Here is a 21,878-nt window from a genome sequence, read left to right on the forward strand (position 1 = left end):
GGCCTAGTAGCCTACTATCTATGGTGGTGAAATGGACAGCATTTTAGACTTCACTGCAGTGTCATGACGTGGCCCTCTTTGGGGATAGCGAGTACCATCTCCTTGTCTCTGCACCATCTCTCTCTATCACCACCTCTCTCTTCCCCCTACACCCAGGCTCTGTTATTGCAGGTCATACATTCCTAGAGGAGTCTCTCTCCTCAGGGCCATGCTGTATAGACAGAGAGAAGGTTTAACTTCTTGAGAATACAGGGGGTGCTATTTTCCCATTAGCATAATTTGCTCTACAGATTAAACTGCCTCTTATTCAATTATTGCTCTTACTATATGCATATAAATAATACCATTGGAACGAAAACAATCTCTAGTTTCTAAAACCAATTTTGTCTCTGAGTGATACAGAAGTCATTTGACAGCACTTTCCATGACCAAGAAGAAAAAAGCAAGATGTGTATGCCAGCTTCAACGCTCTGCCTATATATGGTCGTGCCCCCTATGACCCGAAAAACACCTCATTGGCCTTCCTCTGGGTGTCAAGAGGACGTCAGAGGAAAAATATCTTGTTTATCTGGGACTGACGTGATATGAGAGCTAATTCTTTGGCGTGACCGACAACTTCCGGTTCTCTAAATCGTGCGACTTGTAGCTGCGATTGTCTTCTGTTGTGCGGCCATTATGGATGAAAACTATCTCCGTCTCGAAGTTTGTTTGATACATGTGACCAGATCATCGTAATGTATGTTTTTTCAATATAGTTTAATCAGATTATTTGAATTTTTTCGGGAGTTTTGTGGTGTTCCGTTGTCTGATTTTATTTACGTTTGAGAGATCCGTGCCACTCGACCAGTACCTGTGCTAAATGGAGTGGGAAAGGAACAATTCTGAACGGAACCAACGACTCATCTTGACAAAGGACACTTTGATCAACATTCTGATGAAAGATCAGCCATAGTAAGACCCAATTTACGATGTTATATCATATCTGTTGTGCATGTGAACTGGCCGTGGGCGCCTAGCCGAATCTGCCTGGTATAGCTATGCTAATTTAGCGCTACATTTTGTTTTCGTTATAAAACATTTAATAAATCTGAAATATTGTTTGGATTCACCAGATGTTGGGCTTTCAATATCTGTACGCTGTGTATTTTTCTGAAATGTTTTAAGATGAGTAATTCGTTATATGACGTTGGTCTCTGTAATTGTTCTGGCTGGGTCAGCACTATTTCAGATTGCAGCTGCAATGTAGAACTGTGATTTATACCTGAAAAATGCACATTTTTCAAAAAAAAAACTATGCTATACCATAAATATGTTATCAGACTGTCATCTTATGAAGTTGTTTCTTGGTTAGTGGCTATATATATTTTTATTTAGTCGAATTAGTGATAGCTACTGACGCAGGAAAAAACTATTGGGAGTAAAAAAATCGTTTCCTTTGCTAACGTGGTTAGCTAATAGATTTACATATTGTGTCTTCCCTGTAAAACATTTTAAAAATCTGAAATGGTGGCTTTATTCACAAGACCTGTATCTTTCATCTGGTGTCTTGGACTTGTGATTTAATGATATTTAGATGCTACAAGTTACTTGTGACGCTATGCTAGCTATGCTACTCAGTGGGGGGGGGGGTGGGGGGTGCTACCGGATCAGGGTTGGTGACTCGTGAGAAGTTAACAGGAGAACAAAGGAACCTCTTCTCCATCATAGAACTTGAGAACTGAACAATGTCCATGTTTTGGAGAATGTGTACACGGTCGGGGGAGAATCCAGCTACGCCCGGTCCATTTAGTTTAATGTTTGTGAAACTCATGAGAGACAATACAGCAACATTACCATAACTGTGTTTATACAAGAGTCTCAGTTGTGAGGCTTGCATCTAATTGTTGAATGAAATGAATGACTAAAGATGAAACTATTTGTGAAATTATGTCATGTGTTTTTAAACTGTTTAACTTCCCGTTAACTTATTTCAGCTAGGGGGCACTATTTATATGTTTGGAAAAATAACGTTCCCAAGGTAAACTGGTAAACTGACTTGAGACATAGTTTCAGGCTTTTATTTTGAAAAATGAGTGAGATTTATCAAAATGCGTCAGGTGTCCAAGAGATGTAGCTCGACATTTTCTTTCTCTGTAGTATTGAATAGTTCACCGTCCGGTTGAAATATTATTGATTATGTATGTTAAAAACAACCTGAGGATTGATTATAAAAAAACGTTTGACATGTTTCTACGAACATTACGGATACTTTTTGGAATTTTCGTCTGCCTTTCAGGACCGGAACGAGCCTGTGGTTTTCTGAACATAACGCGCAAACCAAATGGCGTTTTTTGGTTATAAAACTAATCTTTATCGAACAAAACTAACCTTTATTGTGTACCTGGGAGTCTCGTGAGTACAAACATCCGAAGATTATCAAAGGAAAGCGATTTAATTTTATTGCTTTTCTGAATTTCGTGACCAAGCTAATTTGCGGCTAGCTGTTCTTACTGTTTTGTCTAGTGATTGATAAACTCACAAACGCTTGGATTGCTTTCGCTGTAAAACATATTTTCAAAATCGGACACGATAGGTGGATTAACAACAAGCTAAGCTGTGTTTTGGTATATTTCACTTGTGATTTCATGATTATAAATATATATTTATTTTTAATTTATTTGGTGCTCTGCAATTCAGAGGTTGTTTACGAAGATGATCCCGCTAAAGGGATCTGTGCGTCAAGAAGTTAACGGAATCGATATGACAACAGCCAGTGAAAGTGCAGGGCGCCAAATTCAAACAACAGAAATCTCAAAATTAAAATTCCTCAAACATACAAGTATTTTACAGCATTTTAAAGATAAACTTGTTGTTAATCCCACCACAAAATCTCCGACAAAAGCACACCATCTGATTATGTTTAGTCAGTACCTAGTCACAGAAAAACACAGCCATTTTCCAGCCAAAGAGAGGAGTCACAAAAAGCAGAAATAGAGATAAAAATGTATCACTAAACTTTGATGATCTTCATCAGATGCCACTCATAGGACTTCATGTTACACAATACATGTATGTTTTGTTCGATAAAGTTCATATTTAAATCCAAAAATCTCAGTTTACATTGGCGCATTATGTTCAGTAATGTTTTGCTTCCAAAACATCCGGTGATGTTGCAGAGAGCCACATCAATTTACAGAAATACTCATCATAAACATTGATAAAAGATACAAGTGTTATGCGTGGAACTTTAGATAACTTTAGATAAACTTCTCCTTAATGCAACCGCTGTGTCAGATTTCAAAAAAGCTTTACCGAAAAAGCACACCATGCTATAATCTGAGTATAGCGCTCAGAGCCCAAAACAAGCCATACAGAAATCCGCCATGTAGTGGAGTCAACAGAAGTCAAAAATAGCATTATAAGTATTCACTTACCTTTGATAATCTTCATCAGAATGCACTCCCGGGAATCCCAGTTCCACAATAAATGTTTGTTTTGTTCGAAAAAGTCCATAATTTATGTCCAAATAGTTCCTTTTTGTTCGCGCTTTTAGTTCACATATCGAAATTCACGACGCGCAGGCCAGACGAAAAGTCAAAACATTACATTACAGTTCGTAGAAACATGTCAAACGACGTATAGAATCAATCTTTAGGATGTTTTAAACATAAATCTTCAATAATGTTTCAACCGGAGAATTCCTTTGTCTTTAGAAATGCATTGGAACGCAGCTACCTCTCACGGGAGCGCACCTGAGTGAGCTCATGGCCTTCTGGCAGACCCCTTACTCAATCAGCTCTTATTCTCTCCTCCTTCACAGTAGAAGCCTGAAACAAGGTTCTAAAGACTGTTGACATCTAGTGGATGCCTTAGGAAGTGCAATCAGACCAAATCTCCACTGTATATTGGATAGGCAAAGACTTGAAAACCTACAAACCTACAAACCTCAGATTTCCCACTTCCTGGTTGGATTTTTTCTCAGGTTTTTGCCTGCCATATGAGTTCTGTTATACTCACAGACATCATTCAAACAGTTTTAGAAACTTCAAAGTGTTTTCTATCCAAATCTACTAATACTATTCATATTCTAGCTTCTGGGCCTGAGTAGCAGGCAGTTTACTCTGGGCACCTCTGGGCACCTTATTCATCCAAGCTACTCAATACTGCCCCCAGCCATAAGAAGTTATTAACTGACTTGCCTAGTAAAATGTAGGTTATCAATGATCAGCTGATATAGGTATTACCGTGATGTCGGATCAAGAAACAAAAGCATTTCACTCCACCCGCTAAACAGATGTGACCAGATTTGATAGCCCACCCTCTTTTCCCTATGTCAATCACGTTTTTAGAAGGCTTGCTGACAATTTGTGATGAAATGCAGGGGGGGGGGGGGGGGATCAGAGCATCTGCCACCTGAAAAGGTCTATGCACGGTCTGTATCTGACACCTTAGAAGGCTGAGCTGATAAGTCTCTTCGTGTGTTTTTATACATAACATGCAACACTTCGGTTTAGTCTAAATGTGACTCACTCATACGTCAGCCATTAAAATAATATTGTATGATTCTTGATAGTGTATTTGCTGCCATTTTGTATTTGACAAGTTCCAGGTAGAACATACAGGAATCTGATTAGATTCTTATACTATACATCTTTTCCATGTTGAAGTCCCCCCCCAACATACAGATCTAGAATCAGCTTCCTCTCCCCCAATCCTAACCTTAACCATTAGTGGGGGAAATGCAAAACTGACCCCAGATCAGCATCTATGGGTAACTTCACTATATACCGCCTGTCTTGCCACTGTTCCCTGGGCTCCGAAGACATGGATGTCAATTATGGCAGTCCCCCCCCGCTCTCTGATTCAGAGGGGTTGGTTAAATGCAGGAAGACACATTTCAGTTGAATGACTAGGTTGTAACACTGACTAGTTCCCCCTTTCCCTTTCCCAGTCATGTCGAGGTTTTCAGGGTTCTTTGCCTTCTCTCTGCTTCCATCTAGTGGTTGTTGTGAACAGCATGGTTTGTGAAAAAACAATCAAATCACACACACAGACAAAGTCTTGAATCAATGCTTTATTTCTGTGTCACGTTAGTACCAGGAAAACAAGGGTTGAAGGTCAAGGTCAACACGGAAGTGATGTCATCAGTGGTGGACGACCCTGGTCCTGTGCAGAGTTTAGAGCCATCCCAGCACTAACTAACAGACTGGCTACAGCTGATCAACTATTCATCAAACCTTGACTATAGCTGTTAACGAGTGTGTTAGTGCTGGGTTGGAACTAATCCCTGCACCCCCTGTGGGTCCCATGGACCAGGATTAAGAGGAGTGATCGTAACCATTATATATATATATATATATATATATATATTACATAGGCTTGTCTCCCAAATGGCACCCTATTCCCTATATAGTGCACAACTTTTGACATAGGGCTCTGGTCAACGGTAGTGCACTACGTAGGGTATAGGTCAACACTAGTGCACTACGGAGGGGATAGGGTGCTATCTAAGGGGCAGACAGAGTAGAACCTAAAGACCTAAACTGAGAAAGTGACCTTCTATATCGTATAGGTCAACCCCCTTCTCAGCTGTCCATCTTTGATTTCCACCAATCAGAGTTGATGTCAGAGTGATTAGAGGGACAATAGAGTGCTGAGTACCAGGCAGTTAGCAAGTGTGGTAGACTACTAATGACCATCAGCATCATCAGAGCTTGGAGAAGCCTAACTACTACATGGTCACGTGGAATTTAACTGCCTTCATGTCCTGTAACTGCCGGTGTGGTGGTAATACAATCACCATAACAGTCCTAGTCCTTCCTCCACTTCCCAGAAATGAACTGGTTCAGATACATTGTTCAACATGTCACACCAACAATGAAGTAAGTAAAACAACAGTTTAATATCAGGATTTCTTCATGTATTTATTTGAATGGAATGTGAGTCAGTTCCTGTAGTACAGTAAAGACAACAGTCAGTCTTCTACATCTTACTTCCAACGCCTTTCATCTACAATTAGAAAACAAAAAAATACATTATTGCCCCTGTTTCGAGACAGATGCATGATAATTGTCCATTCTAAATCAAAACAAATTTAACAGATTTAGTACATTTAAAGACCAGATTAAATCAAGAATAGTCTGATGGGTGACAATATTAGCCCATCAGTAGTGAATGATGCCCAGTGGAATTCAAGAAACAGCACATACCTTTTTTGGGCCACTTCTTCAAATCATGGTGCCACACCTCATGTAGCTGAGCCCATAGGCCTATATGTTTTATTTTACCTTTATTTAACTAGGTAAGTCAGCTAATGTGGTAAGTTGGGCTATAATGTCCTGGTACTTGATAAAGTTTATGATGCCGTTGAGCTTAAAAAGGGCCACAGAACCAGGGAAGCAAAATCACTTCATAAACGTTAAAGATGCAGAAGCATATTTTACTGTAGGTATGAGGTACTTCTCTGCACATGCTTCTGTTTTTCCACACCAAAACCACCACTGAAGTTCATGACTAAAGAGCTCTATTTTCATGTCATCTGACCATAGCACCGCCTGGAGTTTGATAAATGGCACTTGGATTGGAACCGGTGCTATTTCCTCCTTAAAGGGATAGTGCAATATTGTGGCAATTAAAACCATTTTGTATTTTACCCAGAATCAGATTTTGTCTCTGCATGCAATTTGAAGGACTTTGAAGGTAGTTTTCCCAGGGATCGCTAACTAGCGTCAGCACAATGACTAGAAGTCTTTGGGATCTGATCTTTTTTTGTCATTTAGCAGACACTCTTATCCAGAGCGACTTACAGTAGAGTGCATACATTTTATTATATTTTTACATACTGAGACAAGGATATCCCTACCGGCCAAGAGCAGACGCTCTTTTCCAGAGCGACTTACAGTAGAGTGCATACATTTTTATTTTTTTATTTCATTTTTTTTTACATACTGAGACAAGGATCCCTAACCCTACCGGCCCAAACCTCCCTAACCCGGACGACGCTATGCCAATTGTGCGTCGCCCCACGGATCTCCCGGTTGCGGCCGGCTGCGACAGAGCCTGGGCGCGAACCCAGCCCAGCCTGGGCGCGAACCCAGAGACTCTGGTGGCGCAGCTAGCACTGCGATGCAGTGCCCTAGACCACTGCGCCACCCGATCTCATAGTTAATAATTGTGCTGAAGCTACAGTAGTTCATTTAAAAACGTCCTTCAAAACTAAAGAAAGAGAGCTAAATTGCCAAAATCTCACAATATCCCTTTAACACCTTGACCCATCATGTTTCCTCCTCTCTTCTCCTCACCTAACCTCTCCTCTCTCATATACCTCTCTCCCTTCCTCCTCTAACCTATCCCCTCTCCCATACCTCTCTCCCCGCCTCCTCTCCTACGACACAAACCCTGGTCCTACTTTCACTCTCTCTCCTCCAGACCTCCAGCTTTATTTTTTTTGTCAACATTTAGAGAGTTTGCATAGAAAAAATATGTAACAATTGCCTGCTACATTATAAAAAAAGAATTGCATGCAGTGGGCATAATACAAATCAAAATAAAACCCTTTGCTTTTATAATTAAAGGATTGACGCTTTATGGTTACGTGATGACATCACGTAGTCCAACAAACAACGATTAATCAGACTCATTTTCCACAACAATTTGAACCCTTTTTGTTCCATTCTTGGACTCCACTGTTCTCCACTCATCTTTCTCACTAACTGTACTCAACCTGCTTTCAACTTCAAATGACACTTTTGCTTCCGCCATCTCCACCAACCTGCTCACCAAACTCGAGAGGGAGGGGTCTGACTGCATGGGTCCTTAAAAAAGAGAGGAGGGAGACGTAGGACTCAATCTCAGCCAAAGGGAGAGTTAGAACTGGCATTTCAGAAAGGGAGATTTCAACATCTGTTCATCTAATACTGTATGTGAATGTATCCCGACTAGCCCTCTATTCCCTATGAAGTGCACTACTTTTGACCAGAGCCCATAGTGAATATGTTGCCCTGGACACATGTAGTGCACTTGTTTTGAAGGATAATGCTAATTCCACAATCTCCCAATTACCCTCTGGACACGCCCCTTTCCTGCTGACTCACCACACCTGAACTCACTCTGCTAATCACCAATTCCTCTTCCATTCTTATGGTATATAATCCGCATGTTTAACCTGGGATTGTTCAGTGTTTGTGGTGTCCCAGTTTCTTTATTGTTCCTGTTGTTGGTTGGCTAAAGTAAGTTTCTGCTATTGTAACGTCTCTATGGTTTTAAATTCCTGCGTTGTGACATAATATCCTGTTCATCCTAGCTTGTGTATTGTTATGGAGTCTAATACTGGGCTAGCTACCTTTAATATAACTGTAAGTGAAGTGTTACAGCTTGTGAGATGAGACATGGTCCAAAATATCCCTGCTAGCAGAATGTGTCTTACATCTATAATCCTGTAGACTGTTCTGCTCGGTTGCCTTTTGCACTGTGTCTCAGTGAACAAGGAACTATGAAATGCTGTTTTTACTTTCACCCCCCCCCCCCCTCTCAAAACTAATGTAGTTATTGATCAGTGCTGTACATGGTGACTAATCAGAACCATCCAGTGTATTATGGATTGATCTTCAGAGGTGGGACACATGCTGCTAGCAGGTACCTCATTGAACCATGTTCTGCTAGCTGTTGCTATGGAATGTCCTTTGATCTTGCTTCATTAATTAATAGGTCTAATATTGGGCTGTGGTGTAGCTTACTGGTCAGTCGTATGTTAATGTGGTGTGTACCCTCCAGCACCACGACGTCTTATCACAGCCTTTCCTGATGGCCATTTCACCTTACCTACTGGTGTTACAAGCCACTAAGCCTTACCTGCCAGCCTTGTGTACTGCTTTTTATTTTTTGTTGGATAATAAAAGAACCAGAATGGAAAATGGTTCAACCGTAATGCCTGTATTCTGACATTTGGCAATAGCCAAAGCTGCAGGGCATTTCTACATTTGGGAACTAGAACTCTATTACTCCTGTCTGAGTGGTGAGAATTACCTGCCCAGAAATTCTCCTCAGTCCTTCTTAGGGATTAGGTTGGTGTTTAGGAAAGCAGACATATTCCTGTTCTAATCTACTGTATGGAGTTGAATCTGTGATTTTGATGGCTTCATTCTCTCAGGAGACTCCATGACCATGTTGACCAGTCTTCTGCTTCTCAGTGCTGCCTTTGCTCTGGGAGATGCAAGTAAGGGTCCACTTTTCTTGACTCGTTCTGTATTTTTCTTGTAGCAGAGGTGACTGACTGATCTACAAATAAAATTGTAGCTGTGATTTGTAGTTCTGTCTCCAATAGCCTTTAAATCCACATGTAACTTCTCCTTACAGATTCAATTCTAGAAGAAGACTTGTGTCCTTCCGGTTGGACCAAATATGGATCAATCTGCTTAATGTTTGTAAAGGCTACAAGGAGCTGGCCTGAAGCAGAGGTATCACCCTTACATCTACTGTGAATTTATAGGGGAAGTGTTGTTGAAATTAGCTCTGACGTTAAAGGTGATACTTTCTTAAACGGCAACACATGACTGATGTGAAATACTGAGCTTCCCTTTAAGATGGGAATTTTCTATAAATTGAATATTTAGTGTGTTGTGCCTCCTGTATATTGGGACCCACAGGAAATGGCTTAAGACAGAGATGAACTAGTATCTTTAAGAAATTTTTTAAAAGGGAGTTAGTTGTGATGGTCAATATTTGGTTGAGAGTCCAGAAGATAAATTCTCAGCTAGGCTGGCCGACTGACTAATAGATGAAATGTGTTTGTTAATTGCTTGGCTATTATTGTAGATAATATTTTTCTAAACTGACTTGCCTAGTTAAATAAATACTTTCTTCTCTAGAGGCACTGTGTGTCCCTTGGTGATCAACTGGTGTCTGTACCCAACGTTGTGAAGTACCTTGGCGCAAACCTGGCATCTGTGCACAGCTCCGAGGAGGATCAGTTTCTACAGGCATTGGTCTTGGTGAAGACTGTTGGTTTCCCTCCTACCTGGATTGGCGGATTTAATTCTGTTAAGGTGGGACCATTAAGCACAGCGTCATATAGAGCCATTATTGCAAGTAACGCCGTTCCAGCTCAAATTGCTCAAGTGAACAGCAAACCTGGTTTAAATAAATGTAAACGTTAGGTGTGGCATGTAGGCTACCTGTAATTTGTTGATGTAGTTCTGTCTGTGCTGTGCCTAATGCTTTGTGTGGACCCCAGGAAGAGTAGATGCTGCTTTTCAACAGCTACTGTAATGGGTTCCATATAAAATATCAAGAGTGCCCAGGAGATAGGAAGCCTCGCTGTTAAGACCATAGGGCCAATAAAGGCAAGGCTGCTAGTTTGAATCCCAGAGCTCACTGTGTGAAATCTGATGTGCCCTTCAGTAACACCCTGAGCCTAATTGATCCTGTAAGTCATTCTAGATGAATCTACTAAATTACTTCAATGTATTTAACTGTCAACTTCAGTAGGAGGCTTTTATACATTTAAAACGGTTCTAGTTTCAAAGTAATATATTTCAGACAGTCTTCTTGTAAACGTGTGTATGGGGTTTCTAGCTTCAACAGTTGTAGACTAGTTATGGTCTTTGAAATGTATTGGGATGATTGCAAATGTGAGGATTAGGCTCCATGTTCTTTACACAAGCAACAGTCCCAGTCGGATGGTTTTGAAGTAGTGGTAGCTTTAACTGTTGTTTGCAGGTGGAATAGAAAGGACTACATTTAGTTTGTATTCTGAAACCCCACTTTCCCCCCTCAGGACAGGCGGTGGTTCTGGAGCGATGGCTCCGACTTTGATCACCAGAACTGGGCTAAAGGAAGGCCCGCTGCTGGTGCCAGAAAGACTTGTATTCATATCAACTTTGGAGGTACAATAAGCCCAGTATCATTCACTAATCCAGTCATCAAATTAAACTTATTCCTAGTTCATTTAACTATTTATTCTCATGTAGACTTTCCTACTGTTATCGGTGTACAGCTGAATATTTCGGTTGTGTTTCGTCTTCAGCTCAAAAGTGTTGGCACAATGAAATATGTGGAAGGAGCTTGCCCTCGGTGTGCTCCCTGAGACTCCTGCCTCTTCGCCAGACTATACATTAAAAGCAGCAATGCTATTCTGTAGTGTCTGCATCCTTAATACTTCATTGTAACGTCAAATACTTTGTTGCTGTTAAATGAAGTCTCAGTTACTACACAAATGTTGACGAATTGTTTGCAGCCAATAAAATGTGGACACTATTTTGTCTCATGAGTTATTGAACATGAATGATACGTTTTAGTTAGTACTTTTTCTTACGGGTCCCCTGTGCGACTCAAAACCACAACCCTGATGTTGCAAGTGCCATGCTCGACTGTGCCACCAGGACATAACTGTCATTGTGCATCATTTTTAGTAAATGTACACCTGTGAAATTACGCAATATGTTTCAGATACTGAAGGTTGATATGTTTATGAATATTTGTTTCATAAACTGTTATATAGAACTGAAAAGGTCATTAAGCATTATGCCTGTTTTTTGTCACCACTCTAAAAATACATGGTTTATATTCACCTAGGCAAATCCACTTTCTAGCTTACAATGACCACCTACTCCGGACGGCGCTGGGCCAATTGTGCGCTGCCCAATGGGACTCAATCACGGCTGAATGTGCTACAGCCTGGATTTGAACCAGGTACTCTGACAACTCTTGCACCTAGATGCAGTGCCTTTCACTGCTGTGCCACTCAGTCGCAGGTTCCTGGAGTATCCTTTAGGGTTTCTTCAAATTGTAACTAGGCGGAACCCCTTGTAAGTGATCCTTGAAGAAAAAATTCAATCATGAGGTGAAATGCCAGCGGAGCTTCAAGTCCAATATTTTATATCTGGGGTGTTGATGTTCTCTATCCGTAGCCAGAATGCTCACCATGCACTGCAACATCAAACAGGATTCCAGTTACATTCATCAGTGGTGTAGGGAGGTTGAAGTCTGTCAATCCTTAACATTTTTATTATACTGATTAACAAAACAAGCTCACGACAGATTTGATACCTTGGTTTTTGTGGGGACAACTTTTGCTAATAGTTATAATACCTTGTCCATAACGTAGAGGTCCATGTGGTATTAATTGAAGAGGTGGATGTGATCTGTGTTACATTCCAATTGACATGCCTTGTCTGTGTACCTGCAGACAAGTGAGCAGTTCAGTCTTCTGCACGCAATACAGCTAACCTTATCTTACCTCATTATCCATTGAATTGGGAATATTTTCTGTGTAAGATTGGAAAATAGATGGTATCAAACAATTATTTAGATCATACAAGGAACAAACCTCTCCTTGCACTTTCCATTTTTCAGTAAAAATGTCTTATGGCTGAAATCCTGCTAACGGGATCGATATGACAACAGCCAGTGGAAGTGCAGGGGGCCAAATTTAAACATTCAAACATACATGTCTCTCAAACCATTTTAAAGGTAATCTTGTTAATCCCACCAACGTGTCCGATTTCAAATAGGCTTTTCAGCGAAATCACCACAAACGATTGTTAGGTCACCGCAAAATCAGACTCATTTTTCCAGCCAAAGACGAGTCACAAAAAGCAGAAATGGAGAAAATGATGGACATTACCGAACAAAACGAACATTTCTTGTGGAAGTGGGAGTCCGGGGTGTGCATTTCGACGAAGATCAGCAAAGTTAGTTTTAGATTTATGCTTTTTGAGTTTTGTTGACTGCATAATTTGGCGGGTAACTGTATGGCTTGCTATTGTGGCTGAACGCCGTTTTCAGATTATTTAATGTTGTGTTTTGCCGTAAAGCTTTTTGAAATCTGACACAGCCGTTGCATAAAGAACAAGTGTATCTTTAATTCTGTGTAAAACATGTATCTTTCATCATAGTTGATGAGTATATGTTATTTGACGTGGCTCTGCAATTTCGGAGGCATTTCTGAACATGGTGAAATGAACATTTTGCATTTAAATTAACTTTATCGAACAAAACATGTATTGTGTAACATAGTCCTATGAGTGTCATCTGATGAAGATCTAAGGTTAGTGATTCAAAGAGAAAGATTAGTTGAGCATTTTAAATCTGGAATGGCTATGGAAACTCGAGGAGAGGTTAAGGAAACACACTGTAAGGTACAAAACTTAACCAACTGCCAAAGCAGCATTTTCTAAATCCAGTACTGAGGACCCCAAGAAGCGAGTATGGGCAACACGGTGCTACTAGTCTTCTGCCAAAACTCAGGTATCATTTCTTCAACCACATACAATAGATTAGCCTGGCACACAGGAATATGTATCCTTCCCAAATGGCTCCTCATGTAGTGAACTACCTTTAACGAGGGCCTATAATGCACTACAAAGAGAATATGAAGCATATAGATTGTCAGAGACTAACCATTTACTGAAAATGTACAGATTAGTCTAAAATCTTTTATTCAGGGAACCACTCCACAAAATGGCACAACTATATAGTGCACTAAGTTTGACAAGAGCCACATAACATTTAGGTACCATTTGAGATGCAGATAGTCTATTAAATAATGATGCACTCTCACCTTCTGCACTCTTCCAAGGGATTCACTGGGTGTCTCTCTCTCTGTTGTCTGTGAGTTATGGTCTACCTCTTCCACCTCTCCTTTTAAAGGACCTGTCACAGGTGTGACTAGTTGCCTCATTAACCCAACAAGAGATCCTGTTGTCGGGCCATTAGTTAGTGGTGTAAAGCACTTAAGGAGAAATACTTTCAAGTACTACTTAGGTCCTTTTTGGGGGTATCTTTACTTTACTATTTATATTTTTCCTAAAGAAAATAATGTACTTTTTACTCCATACATTTTCCCTGACACCCAAAAGTACTCGTTACATTTTGAATGATTAGCAGGACAGAAAAATGGTCCAATTCACGCACTTAGCAAGAGAACGTCCATTGTCATCCCTGCTGCCTCTGACCTGGCAGACTCACTAAACACAAATGCTTTGTTTGTAAATTGTGACTGAGTGTTGGAGTATGCCCTTCTAAGATTCTTAAATATCCTCCTGATTTCAGTTGATGTGACACAACAATCAATGTAACATGTAGAGAATCACTGTACCATCTAAACCACTGTAAAGTATATTTCCAATAATGAAAAATGTCAAAGATTAAGATTAGAGAGACCATAGTGCACATCGAATAGATCTACAACTTATTGACTCACTTCCCATGGGAATGACAGATCTATAACTTGACTATCTATCTGAAATGAGTCCAGTCATACACCAAACGACATAATGGACCTATCGAAGAAAACTTAATGTAACTTGTATTATCCAGGCTTCTAATATGCATCAAAAAAATAGATATTCCTAACATCACACCTTGTAAGGCTGCCAGCAAGGAACGAATTCTACAACGTCTTCATTCTATTCATTCTATTACAGGTGAGGTGAAGGGTCAATGTCTTAAGGCTGAAGGGCTGGAAGGGAGATATGTAGTAGGATCAGGGTTGTGTTGTTAGGAGAGGGGGTGATGAGAAGAGGAGAGGGAAGGAGGAGAGGTGATGGGTCAATGTCTTAAGGCTGAAGTATTGGAGGAGAAATATGTTGTAGGACCAGCAGCATTCCTTTGTGAGGAGGAGAGAAGGTGGGAGAGGGTGAATAGCTAGCGTGCCTTTTCTTTGTGAGGGTCAAGCCTCTCTTTCACCAAACCTTGTCATCAAGGTGACTTTCTGTATTTCTGGAAGAACAGGACAATGGAATAGATGGATGAAGTCTGAAGTGACGTGGTACAAGAAAATAAGATATGAGACAAATGTGTGGAGGAGAAGAGGGGAGAGAAGAGAGAGACGGGAGGGGAGAGAAGAGAGAGAGGGGAGGGGAGAGAAGAGTTAGAGGGTTGTTTCTAGACCAAAGCTCCCTACCTTTTTGCATGTTGTACAGCCCAGCTTTGAATTCTGCATGACAAGCCAGGGGTAATAGATTTGCTTGTTATTGAACTGCAAATTGAACCTGCTCCAAGCACTTGGTTAGTGGATGCACTTTCCCAGCTTCCCATCTCCCTCGCCCGCTGAGTCTGACTCACTAGTAGACCTACTGTCTAGTGGAGGTGGTGATGCTGAAGTGGAGGGATTAACAGAGATACTAGCTAGTGGAAGTGGTGATTCTGAACTGGAGGAATTAACAGAGATACTAGCTAGTGGAGGTGGTGATTCTGAACTGGAGGGATTAACAGAGATACTAGCTAGTGGAGGTGGTGATGCTGAACTGGAGGGATTAACAGAGATACTTGCTAGTGGAGGTGGTGATTCTGAACTGGAGGGATTAACAGAGATACCAGCTAGTGGAAGTGGTGATTCTGAACTGGAGGAATTAACAGAGATACTAGCTAGTGGAGTTGGTGATTCTGAGCTGGAGGGATTAACAGAGATACTAGCTAGTGGAGGTGGTGATGCTGAACTGGAGGGATTAACAGAGATACTAGCTAGTGGAGGTGGTGATTCTGAACTGGAGGGATTAACGGATATACTAGTTAGTGGAGGTGGTGATGCTGAACTGGAGTGATTAACAGATATACTAGTTAGTGGAGGTGGTGATGCTGAACTGGAGTGATTAACAGAGATACTAGCTAGTGGAGGTGGTGATTCTGAACTGGAGGGGTTAACAAATTAAGTTGGGAACAAAACATTGATAAATACATGTTTCAATATGAACATCTGCACAAGACCTATCTTCCCTATAGCCCGACATTAAAATACAACCACTGTATGTGGGGTGGCAGGTAGCCTAGTGGTTAGAGTGTTGGGCCAGTATCAAAATATTGCTGGATCGAATCTCTCAGCCGACAAGGTAAAAATCTGTCGTTCTACCCCTGAACAAGGTAGTTAACCCACTGTTTCCCCAGTAGGCTGTCATTGTAAATAAGAATTTGTTCTTAAATGACATGCCTAGGTAAATAAAATATGAACTTCTCCACAGGACATACAATTGAAGTCAGAAGTTGACATACACCTTAGCCAAATACATTTATACTCAGTTTTTCACAATTCCTGATATTTAATCATTGTGAAAATTCCCTTTCTTAAGTCAGTTAGGATCACCACTTTCTTTTAAGAATGTGAATTGTCAGATAATTATTTATTTCAGCTTTTATTTCTTTCATCACATTCCCAGTGGATCAGAAGTTTACATACACTCAATTAGTATTTGGTAGCATTGCCTTTAAATTGTTTAACTTGGGTCAAACGTTTCGAGCAGCCAGCAAGTCACCGTCCATCAGTCAATTAGATATCATTCTTACACCAAACTTATATAAACTGACCCCACACCCACTTTTTCAAACTCATTTTAGAAGCCAACTATCAGATATTTCAGAGCAGGCCCAAAATTCACAGCGCCTTCTGTTTTAACCATTATAAAAACATATAACACGTAGTTACTATCTAGCTGCGGGTCCAGTTCTGACATTATGTGTAGGCCTAGCTGAGGCGACCTCGAATCCCAAGTTTCGGCTCGATAGGTCATTTGGAGCCCAAGCAGAGACCATAATTGGTGCTGAAAATCCACATTTTCTGGGCGTTGCTACGGGGTCCTTGAATGAGCTATCGGACAGAAACGTTGGGGTCCGTCTCTATGGGCCGAGGCGGTTTCAATGCACCTAGTTTTGTGACTCTCGTACTTTTCTAAACGTCGTCATTTTCGTAATGGTCAAAGTGAATTGAAGTTATTGCAAATGTACAAGGCTGTTTCTCGATCTGAGAACCTTCTAGAGCCACATAACTCACAGTGCACTATCGACTTGAGCTCTATAACAGGTTTCTAAAGTTTCAGAGCTCTAGGTCTGATGGTTATTTGATAGTTTGAACAAAGGAAACTATTTCAGGCTCTGTGTGTCTCTAAGCCCCCGACTGTCTCACTCCATCCTTGCTGTATGTGTGTTAGTGTGAGTTTTTCTTGGAAATCTGATGGGATGAATGACTGATTTACAGTTCATGAACGTTGCCCAATCACACATATGAAGTTTTGGAAAGATCTGACTTTTTTAACCCTTCAAAACAGCCCCTTTGACCCCAATTATGGCACTTCCGGTTGGCACAGGAAGCTAAAAGTAAACACATATCCTCATTGGGGTAGGCTTTTACAGAATCCTGAGTTTTAAGTCTTTACATTAAGAACTGACTGATTTACACAGAGTTTAATGCACTATTTCTCTCAAACTGCAGGTTGGGTATGGCAATTTGATTCTAACCACTTCCGGTTGCTCCAGGGAGCTTAGAATCGACACAGGTAGACCTCATAGTGGCCTGATGGATTGTTATCGAAGACAGGTTCATAAGGCATTCATAACCCACATAGGCTTCAGGTTGAATTCAGAGGAGCAGGCAATGTATTCCTATGGGGAGAGATGTCATTGTAATCTGTGAGATTAAAAAAATCAGTTTTCACTGTTAACCTTTCACGGCTACTAACCCCGGATCCGGGATCACCCCCCACCCCCCACACACTGATTAGCATAGATAGCATAGCTTCACAAGTAGATAGTAGCATCTAAATATCATTAAATCACAAGTCCAAGACACCAGATGAAAGATACAGATCTTGTGAATAAAGCCACCATTTCAGATTTTTAAAATGTTTTACAGGGAAGACAAAATATGTAAATCTATTAGCTAAACACGTTAGCAAAATACACCACTATTCTAACTCCATCAGTTTCTTACTCCTTCAGGTGCTATCACCAATTCGGCTCAACTAAGATATTGATAGCCAATAACCTATAAAAAAAACCATCAGATGACAGTCTGATAACATATTCATGGTATAGGATAGTTTTTGTTAGAAAAAAGTGCATATTTCAGGTAGAAATCACAGTTTACAATTGCACCGACCATCACAAATCCACTAGAATTACTAGATAGAGCAACGTGTATGACCAATTTACTCATCATAAAACATTTCATAAAAATAGACAAAGCATAGCAATGGAAAGACCCAGTTCTTGTGATTTCAGACCATATTTCAGATTTTCTAAGCGTTTTTCAGCGAAAACACAATAAATCGATAAGTTAGCATACCACATGTGAAAACGTTACCAGAGCATCGATTCCAGCCAAAGAGCGCTATAACGTAATCACCGCCAAAAGATATTAATTTTTTCACTAACCTTCTCAGAATTCTTCCGATGACACTCCTGTAACATCATTTTACAACATACATATACAGTTTGTTCGAAAAGGTGCATATTTAGCCATACAAAACCGTGGTTACACAATAAAAATACTAGGAAATCAAGCCTCAATATGTCTGACGTCATCTATCAGAGTGATCTAGTTTAATTGAAAGCTAATCATATACTTGACTAAAAAATACAGGGTAGACAGGAATCGAAAGACAAATTAGTTCTTAATGCAACCGCTGATTTACATTTTTAAAATTATCCTTACTTTTCAATACAGGGTTCGCCAGGTGAAGCTATACCAAACAAAATGGCGAAATATGCGTTTAAAATATTTCGACAGAAACACGGTTTATCATATTAAATATTGCTTACTTTGAGCTGATCTTCCATCATATTCTTGGGCAATGTATCCTTTCTATGTTATAAACGTCTTTTGGTCGATAGATGTCCTCTGTCCTTCGAAATGTCCACCACCAACGACCGACACCCTGAAACGTTTCCAAAGCTAAAAAGGGCACGACAAATAAATTCCTCAAAATCGCACTAAACGGATATAAATTGCTATAAAACGGTTCAAATTAACTACATTATGATGTTTTTAACAACTATAACGACTGAAAACATGACCGGAGAAATATCACTCTCTAAAAAACGATTTGGAACGAGGCAAGTCCGATGGCCTTCACGCTTCAGGCGCACGATGAGAAAGGGGGGTCTCTGTACATTTTGGGCTTTTATAATGGCTGGGAATATCCCATCGAGTTCATTGAAAACGTGATGACGTACAGACACCCAGAGGAAGACGTAGGCAGTGTCGGTTTCTTCATAGCATTCACTGTCGCCTTAAAAACAGACCCCAGATCAGAGGTAAAAATTTCTGAAATCTGAACCCTGTCATGAAAAGTGCTGTAGAAATTGTTCTGTACCACTCAGAGACAAAATTTCAACTCCTATAGAAACTATAGACTGTTTTCTATCCAATAATAACAATAATATGCATATTGTACGATCAAGAATTTAGCACGAGGCAGTTTAATTTGGAGACACAAATATGCTAATGCGGAACAGCACCCCCTATAGTTGCAAGAAGTTAAGGGTAAGTGCCACACGGTCAAGGTTGGGCTTGCACAGATCGGGAGGACCTTATGAACATTCCTGTGGTTGAATTGTCCTTCTAACCCTAACGGTTCCGCCGCTGTCCCCCAAAAGCACCTGAAATTTAGGGACAGGCTGCATTTTGGGCATGCATTTTTTCACGGTTGCTGCGCTCAGAGCGAGCTACGGTCAAGCGGGGCATCTCGTTGAACTCGGCAAGGCCTAGAGACTATGGTGATGCCATTTTTAGTGTTAATTTCAGTCTGTCTTTTTGGTGATGGTTCATCACTGTTGAAACATATTGCAAATGGACAAAAGTCAGCCAGCAAGTCACCGTCCATCAGTCAATTAGATATCATCCTTACAACAAACTGATACAAACTGACACCACACCCACTTTTTCAAACTCATTTAGAAGCCAACTATCACATATTTCAGAGCAGGCCCAAAATTCACAGCGCCTTCTGTTTAAACCATAATAAAAACATATGACACCTAGTTACTATCTAGCTGTTGGTCCAGTTCTGACATTATGTGTAGGCCTAGCTGAGGCGACCTCGAATCCCAAGTTTCGGCTCGATAGGTCATTTGGAGACCGAGCAGCGACCTTAATTGGTGCTGAAAATCCACATTTTCCGGGCATTGCTACGGGGTCCTTGAATGAGCTATCGGACAGAAACGTTGGGGTCCGTCTCTATGGGCCGAGGCGGTTTCAATGCACCTAGTCTTGTGACTCTGGTACTTTTCTAAATGTCGTCATTTTCGTAATGGTCAAAGTGAATTGAAGTTATTGCAAATGTACGAGGCTGTTTCTCGATCTGAGAACCTTCTAGAGCCACATAACTCACAGTGCTCTATCGACTTGAGCTCTATAACAGATTTCTAAAGTTTCAGAGCTCTAGGTCTGATGGTTCTTTGATAGTTTGAACAAAGGTAACTATTTCAGGCTCTGTGTGTCTCTAAGCCCCCGACTGTCTCACTCCATCCTTGCTGTGTGTGTTAGTGTGAGTTTTTCTTGGAAATCTGATGGGATGAATGACTGATTTACAGTTCATGAACGTTGCCCAATCACACATATGAAGTTTTGGAAAGATCTGACTTTTTTAACCCTTCAAAACAGCCCATTTGACCCCAATTATGGCACTTCCGGTTGGCACAGGATGCTAAAAGTAAACACATATTCTCATTAGGGTAGGCTTTTACAGAATCCTGAATTTTAAGGCTTTACGTTAAGAACTGACTGATTTACACAGGGTTGAATGCACTATTTCTCTCAAACTGCAGATTGGGTATGGCAAAACACTTTTAGGGTGATTTTAACACTTCCGGTTTCTTCAGGAAGCTTAGAATCGACACAGGTAGACCTCATAGTGGCCTGATGGATTTTCATCAAAGACAGGTTCATAAGGAATTCATAACCCACATAGGCTTCAGGTTGAATTTAGAGTAGAAGGCAATGTATTCCTATGGGGAGAGATGTCATTGTAAACTGTGATATGAAAAAAATCTGTTTTCACTGTTAAGGGTTAATGCCACACGGTCAATGTTAGGCTTGCACAGATCTGGAGGACCTCAGTAACGTTCCTGACATCCAATTGTGCTTCTAACCCTAACGGTTCTCTCGCTGTCACCCAAAAGCACTTGAAATTTAGGTCCTGGCTTCATTATGGGCCTACTTTTTTTCACAGTCGCTGCGCTCAGACCAAGCGAGCTACGGTCAAGCGGGGCATCTCGTTGAACTCGGCATAGCCTAGAGATAATGGTAATGCCATTGCAGGCTCTGTGTGTCTTTATTAAGCACCGCACTGTGTCACTCCATCCTTGATGTGTGTGTGTGTGTGTGTGAGAGAGAGAGAGCTTTACTTTGACATCTGTTTGGAGAAATGCCAGGAGAATGTTACCTGCCCGAATGCCATGTGGTGTGTGTTTTAGTTATAAAATTAACTAGTTATCAAATTATAGGCTGAAAATTTACTTACCCCACTAAAGTAATTCATTTAACTTCTTATGGCTGCAGGGGCAGTATTGAGTAGCTTGGATAAAAGGTGCCCATTTCAAACGGCCTCGTACTCAATTCTTGCTCGTACAATATGCATATTATTATTACTATTGGATTATATCTGTGAGTAAAACAGAACTCATTTTGCAGCAAACTTCCTGTCAGAAAGTGAAAAATCTGAACTCGAGGCTCTGTTCCAGGGCCTCCCTAATCGTTTGCTTGAATTCTATTAGTATACATGCACTTCATACGCCTTCCACTAGATGTCAATAGGCTGGGAGAGGTGAAATGGGGTCTCAAGCTCTTTCTATGGTCAAAAGAGACAGCTTGGAATGACAGGACCCCAATTTCCTCTGTTCAGGAAGACGCGGAAATGACTTCCGCATTGGCTTCTGAAAAGCTTTTGTTATAGACGCCTAATATCTCCGGCTTTGATTTTATTTGATAAATGTGACAATATCATCGTAAAGTATGTTTTTTCAATATAGTTTAATCAGATTATTGAATTTTTTTCGGGAGTTTTGGCGTGTTCCGTTCTTTGCGTTTGTTGACGATGGAGAGCTTCGTGCCACTTGGCAAGTTTTGCTTGCTCATTCGAGAGGGAAAAATGACATTCTAAATCCAAACAACGATTGTTCTGGACAAAGGA

The 21,878-nt window shown here is 40.6% G+C and overlaps 3 protein-coding genes and 1 long non-coding RNA gene across 6 annotated transcripts in view; 1 reads left to right on the top strand and 3 right to left on the bottom strand.

The window, feature by feature from the left end:
- Positions 1-21,878, bottom strand: part of LOC139561536 (equistatin-like) — a 143,764-nt gene that overhangs the window by 90,865 nt on the left and 31,021 nt on the right. The gene's annotated exons all lie outside the window — the stretch shown is intronic.
- Positions 1-21,878, bottom strand: part of LOC139561553 (equistatin-like) — a 37,099-nt gene that overhangs the window by 8,392 nt on the left and 6,829 nt on the right. The window lies entirely within an intron of this gene.
- Positions 8,091-11,232, top strand: LOC139561548 (ladderlectin-like). 2 transcript variants are annotated; one of them, XM_071378764.1, is made up of 6 exons: positions 8,091-8,207; positions 9,128-9,193; positions 9,334-9,434; positions 9,846-10,022; positions 10,754-10,862; positions 11,003-11,232. In XM_071378764.1, the coding sequence occupies exons 2-6, from the start codon at positions 9,136-9,138 to the stop codon at positions 11,092-11,094; spliced, it is 537 nt and encodes a 178-aa protein (XP_071234865.1). In that variant the 5' UTR covers positions 8,091-8,207; positions 9,128-9,135; the 3' UTR covers positions 11,095-11,232. The 2 variants fall into 2 exon arrangements, with proteins under 2 accessions (XP_071234865.1, XP_071234866.1); XM_071378765.1 differs by having other exon boundaries at positions 8,114-8,207; positions 9,131-9,193.
- Positions 11,483-13,987, bottom strand: LOC139561574 (uncharacterized). The gene is made up of 3 exons (XR_011672166.1): positions 13,538-13,987; positions 12,067-12,157; positions 11,483-11,904 (listed from the first exon to the last, which is right to left on the bottom strand). It is a non-coding gene; the product is annotated as an uncharacterized lncRNA (long non-coding RNA).

Source organism: Salvelinus alpinus, chromosome 31, assembly GCF_045679555.1.
Source record: "Salvelinus alpinus chromosome 31, SLU_Salpinus.1, whole genome shotgun sequence".
Lineage (NCBI taxonomy): Eukaryota > Metazoa > Chordata > Actinopteri > Salmoniformes > Salmonidae > Salvelinus > Salvelinus alpinus.